The sequence below is a fragment of the Argentina silus genome (genome assembly GCF_951799395.1).
Source record: "Argentina silus genome assembly, chromosome: 19".
Taxonomy (NCBI): Eukaryota; Metazoa; Chordata; class Actinopteri; order Argentiniformes; family Argentinidae; genus Argentina; species Argentina silus.
Genome location: NC_139673.1, coordinates 3359775 through 3365669, shown reverse-complemented (window position 1 = coordinate 3365669; position 5895 = coordinate 3359775). Strand labels below are relative to the sequence as shown.

Genomic DNA, 5895 nt, shown 5'->3' with positions numbered 1-5895 from the left:
CGTCTGAGGTGGGACATCAACACTTTTGTGTGGCATACCATGGACATAACCACTAATCTTTCGTTTCTCGATGTTCTAAGTGTGTGTTTTATCACATAGGAACACTTGTTTTGCGCACAAGTCATGCGAAATCATCGAGAGCCCATAATAAATGATGATCTGTCTCCCAGGCTGTAGCCTAATCCTCGCTATAATCGCTTGCGGTTTACAGGTGCTTGAGGTGCACACTGACATTCAGCACATTTTGCCGAGATGAAAGTAATGCGATAATCATGTCCAAACAACATGTCCAAGTATTCAAGTTATTTCAGTCAGAATAGCAGTCGGCTGTAACACAAGTTATTTCAGCCACATCCAACATTACGACACCGGATGCAACGGACAAATACATCCGCCAGCTGATCTGTATCTGTCAGACTAGCCAGCTTACCGCGCATCTTCTGTTGACATTTAAGAATTGGCCTGCGAAACATGATTAACGCTATTTTAATATTTAATAACCATGGGAAACCACGGCTCATCAGATTTTATCAATATTTTGTAAGTATGGAAAGCTTTTGACTTGTTTAGCTAGTCCCATAACAACAGGATAACTAGCTAAGCGAATCGGCTAGCTACAATAGCTATCACCATCCACCATCTGCTGTAATGCTGCTGCTTATCTTATGTTAGCAAGCTAACTAGCAAGCTAGCACACTAGATCATGTAGTTGTTGAAATGCTATGGTAGCTATTGCATCATTTGCAACGTGATTCGCTTTAGGCTGAAGATCTGCAGCAGCAGATCATCCGAGAGACTTTCCATCTGGTGTCCAAGAGGGATGACAACGTCTGCAACTTCTTGGAGGGGGGAAGGTAATCTACAGCTAGCTAGCCAAGTTCACATCCATTCACAATACAACGATTGGCAAAAGTCACAATCATACACTCGCTAAGTAAGTTGTTGTTGTGGCTCAGTTGGTAGAGCGTGGTGTTAACAACGCTCAGGTTGTGGGTTTGATTCCCGCTGGGACCATCTATACTGAAATGTTTGCACTCACTGCAATGTAAGTCGCTTTGGATAAAAGCATCAGCTAAATGGCGTATATTATATTATACGTGTGTAACTGTGAGGTCCTAGTCAGTGACCTTGCTTTTTATCCTGCATACAAATTACAATAGGACCGTATCAGACATCGGAGGGACATAATTCTCTCTGTCTCCATTTGTAGTCTAATAGGCGGCGCGGACTACAAGCTGATCTACAGGCACTATGCGACACTCTACTTTGTGTTCTGTGTGGACTCCTCTGAAAGTGAGCTTGGTATTCTCGATCTGATACAGGTGAGTTTGTTACACATTGCTGTGTAGAAAATGACTGTTAACATATGTTATCTATCTGGGATTAGATTCCGGAACACGAACATCATCCTCAAGTCCATCTCCTACCGTCATGGATTTGAGCAAAGTTTACTGGAAACTGACCCCTGGTTGTAAAGCAAACAGTTTCGTTTCAAATTCACCGGCTTGGTTGAGTTTCGAGTTGACTATGTGCTTTTTTTTTATCTTACATGACATAACACTGGAAAAAGGAAAAGGTGCCGACATGCCTTTATCAGAGTTTACGCAGCATCATAAATATAATCTTAGATATGATGCACAGATGTATTAAGAGATGATTGCGGGCGTTCAGTGGCGTAGCACACTAAGGCGCATACCATATCGTATGCAAGGTCCCTGGTTCGATTCCAGCCATCAACATATCCTGCATGTCATCCCTCCTCTCTCACCCATCCTTCCTGTCAATCTCTACTATCTCTATCCCAATAAAAGCAGAAATGCCGTAAAACATATATTAAAAAAAAAGATAGATGATTGCAAAACAAAAAACATGTCTTTTCCATGTACTTCCCTTGTAGGTATTTGTGGAGACCCTTGATAAATGCTTTGAAAATGTCTGCGAATTGGACCTCATATTCCACATGGATAAGGTGAGTTCAAGTCCATGAAAAGAATGATACTCTCCCTTGCCTATTCAGCTTTGCCAACCTTTGGTCTTGTTGGACGATGACACCATTTGAACGTTCTTAACAAGTTCAGGAAACTAAGATAGTTAGAGCTCAAGAACTGCGTTGGTCTGACTGTGAAGCAAAGACAAGACGATCAATTACGACTATTCTAATAGTTTAATGGTCTCCTAGGTATTTTCTTAGACAGGGTACAGAGGCACAGTTGGAGTCTTTGACCCTAGTCGTTGTTCAGTATGTTTGAAGTCAAAGACACGAGGCTACATGGGCAAAGAAACGGCGAAGGCTGGGAGAACCTAGATAGGAGCCAGCTTAGAGGTATCATGTCTCCATCTCCTTATGCCGGTGACCTAGTTGTGTGTCTGAGACTTTGATGGGCATATACAGAGCAACGCAGGGGCATCTTGATCTCATTTTCCAACAGGAAATTGAAATTGTGTGGTGGTGTGGGATTTTCTGGGAAAGCTATTTTGAAGTCACTACCATTATCCCTACAAAATAGAAATGCCCCACAGTGTTAACTTGGGAATAACCTTCCCAGAGAGCGCAGTTTGAGTTGGCGGGGTAGGCTACGCTTTCACTCACTAAATTCATACTGTTCATGTATGCACAAAATCATTTCAGTGCGATGATGTCATGACATTTTCCAGCCATGATTTTTTTTTTTTTTTTCTTCACATGAAAGTACAGGCTTACTTTGGTTGCTTATTTCTAGTTCCTGAACCTCGGCTTATATTAGCTTTTTATCTTCTTTTTTTTTAATAACATTTCCCTCCCATGCAGCATTGTTACTCTGTTATTTGTAACGGTGGTGGGTGGCTGCATAGCCCGTTGACTCAGCCTGAGCCAACATGATGTACAGCCAATGTTTTCAACCTTTTGATCACATCTGTACAGTCATATTCCAAGCACTGTCATCAGGTTAAATGCTGATGTCCTTGTATGCACCACTCCCTCCTAGCATTCCATTCCCATGAACATGTTCTGGGAGTATCACGGTAACCGTGGGGTTAATCTCTCTGGTCTTTTATCTCCAGGTCCACTACATTCTCCAGGAGGTTGTGATGGGAGGCATGGTGCTGGAGACCAACATGAACGAGATTGTGGCCCAAGTTGAACTGCAGAACCGCATGGAGAAATCAGAGGTCAGCCGTCCATATGTCAGCCTGTCCACTGTCCCTGTCCTCCACTGCCAGATTGTCATAACTATCTACAAACAGTTATGATTAGCATTAGAATTTGTTTGCTCTATGCTTTTGCATATAAACCATTTTAACTGTGTTTATAGTTTCATTTCAGTGTTATTTTCTTTTTACAGTTATGGCATGTTTGTTGCAGATAAACATTGCCTCATTTAGTGCCGAGGGTGAATAAAGTCACCCAAATCGTCAACATTCAAGGGTTGACTTTATTCACCAAAAATGCATAAATTATGATGTTAGCCAATCAAGGTATTGTTGCTAGGTAAATACCACATAAAACACACTTTTAGAAACTCTAGGTGGTGAGTGTTCCGGAATTCTTTGGAAGTCGGTGAGTTAATGGTGTATATTTGGACTCTCTTTGTTGCTTTTCAGGGGGGCTTCTCTGCAGCCCCGGCTCGTGCAGTCTCAGCTGTAAAGAACATGAATCTACCAGAAATGCCACGCAACATAAACATAGGAGACATCAATATCAAAGTTCCCAGTCTCTCTCCCTTCTGATCAGAGAGTAGAGTGGGTCCTAGCTGGCTACCAGACAGGCAGACAGGCCAGATCACTGTATATTTGTTTTGGACAGATTATTAATTATATGCTACTGATGTGTTTGTCTTTTTCTGTTCAAATGCTAAAAATAAGAGAGAAATGATTTTTGTATGTTTTTTGACTGAACCCCAACTGCTTTTTCGCAGTCATTCCCCCATTTTTATACACATGGTCAATGTGTAGAATATTTGAGTTTTCCTGTATGCATTTCAAATTACAGATTACTCCAGTTTTGTGATTTGCACAAGATGTTCAGATTTTGCTATAAAGCAAGAGTAGTAATAATGAAATGTCAGTGTATAGCCTACTCTGTTTTGGATGTTGTTGTTGTTTTTGTATTATTTCTCAATGTAGGATTAATGTGTTCCTTTGATTTGTAATGGAAAACACACACTGCTAGCATGTTGGCCCATGGTGCGCCTTTTCCAGTATAACTCTTCAAAATGATTCCCAGTTCATCTTTTTTTTCCCCCCTCTCCTTCTGCCTCAATAACCCGTCCTTTGTTTCTTAAATGATCCTGTGGAATCCGCAGAGTTGACTGGGATGTGATTGTTGGCTTGTTTCGTGTTTCTGGTTTCATCATTATCTTCCTACGCTACCCCTCATATATATTCTCTGGTCTAATCCTGCATATTTAATATAGGTCCTGGGATTGTGTTTTTTCTATGCTCAAGCAAGTGTGCATTTTTCTATTTTCAACATGTGTTACAATTGTGTTTTTTAAGGTCTATTTGTGAATAATAATCTCATTGTTTTCATGGGTCGAAAATGTACTGAACAGGACACAAAGTTTGTGTTTGAAGGTCAAATGCAGTACATGTGAGTCTAGTGTGTTGTCTTAAAGCAGGCTTGATTATGATCAGAATGTAGATTTTCTGTCATCTGGACTTTGAATGGTGTGCATATAAAGAAGCATTGAAATTCCCAGGGTTCAGAGAAATACACAATTCTGGCTCTTACTTCAATTTAACTGAAGTTAAATTGTGCGAATAGTTTCCCAAAAAGAAAAGGGGTGAAAGAAAATGAGATTGAATGGAATGGAGCCCAGCCCTGTCATTCCTTTACATTTACATTTCTGGCATTTAGCAGACGCCTTTATCCAAAGCGACTTACAACAAATACATTTGTTTAAGTAAGTGAATCATCTATCCATCAGTCATCATAAAATGAGATTAAGTAATCTATGCTCGGACCAGGGGCCATTGGCAGTCACAATGCTAGAAGAAGGAAAAATTACTACTACTATTACTAATTACTTTATTCCTGATCTGGAGTGCCCCTTAAATACTGTCTGTATGCTATGTTTTTCCCAGGTCTTTTCAATTATCTTTGGTCATAAATCGGCCCCCTTTATTTTATGGAAATGGTCCTTGTTATTTCAAAGTGTATTCCATTTTACTTAGAACGGGAGAAAATAAAAGTTCAACGTTAACTTGATTACCGCTCTGCTTCGCTTTTTTTTTTCTCAAGTCATGTTGTAATTTCCTTTGTGTCATGGGGTGAGTACTATAGAGGACTCAAAAGATGTCAACGTCGTCATCCAAACAGTGTTAGTCACAGGGCAGTGGTCAGTGAGGAGGCATCATGTGGACATCACTCATTGTCTTGCTGTAGTTGCAGTCTATTGAACAAATACATCTGACCACCAAGCATCTTCTGTAGTGGTTTCCTCCCATTGGGGTCGTGAACCCCGACCGTCGTGAGTTCACTGTTTCGTTGGTACAGGCACATTCTTTCAACCCCCTCCCTACTAAATTCAGGGTGGGGTTTTTGTAGAAATTGAGAGTCTCCGGACATCTCTTCTAGTTTTAATATGAGAGTCTGTAATAGCCCCTGCCGCCGACACAGATGGGGATTGAGTCCAAGTGTGTTTCACATCAGCCAGAGCAGTTCAGCACAGCCCGCCCGTCTTGCACAGACTTGCTTAGGACATCCAGTAATTACATGGTATGTAGTTAATTTTTGATTATCTCTGTGTAGTATTTGAGAAGTACAGTATGATAGTATCAAAAGTAAACCATGGAAAGTAGCATTATGTTTACTTATATGTGGTATTTTATGTTTAATGTTTACATTCCCAGCTGAGCAAAAGTTGCATTAAATGTGACAGCCACATAGCTGCAGGGCAGCTCAGGCAGATTTAA

At 40.7% G+C, this 5895-nt stretch overlaps 1 protein-coding gene across 1 annotated transcript; it reads left to right on the top strand.

Moving 5' to 3' along the window:
- The first annotated feature begins 417 nt into the window (after nt 1-417).
- Nucleotides 418-5188, top strand: ap3s2 (adaptor related protein complex 3 subunit sigma 2). The gene is made up of 6 exons (XM_083691655.1): nt 418-540; nt 763-854; nt 1211-1322; nt 1898-1969; nt 3043-3150; nt 3583-5188. Exons 1-6 carry the CDS (start codon nt 472-474, stop codon nt 3706-3708), a joined length of 579 nt encoding a protein of 192 aa, XP_083547781.1. The 5' UTR covers nt 418-471; the 3' UTR covers nt 3709-5188.
- Nucleotides 5189-5895: the final 707 nt, after the last annotated feature.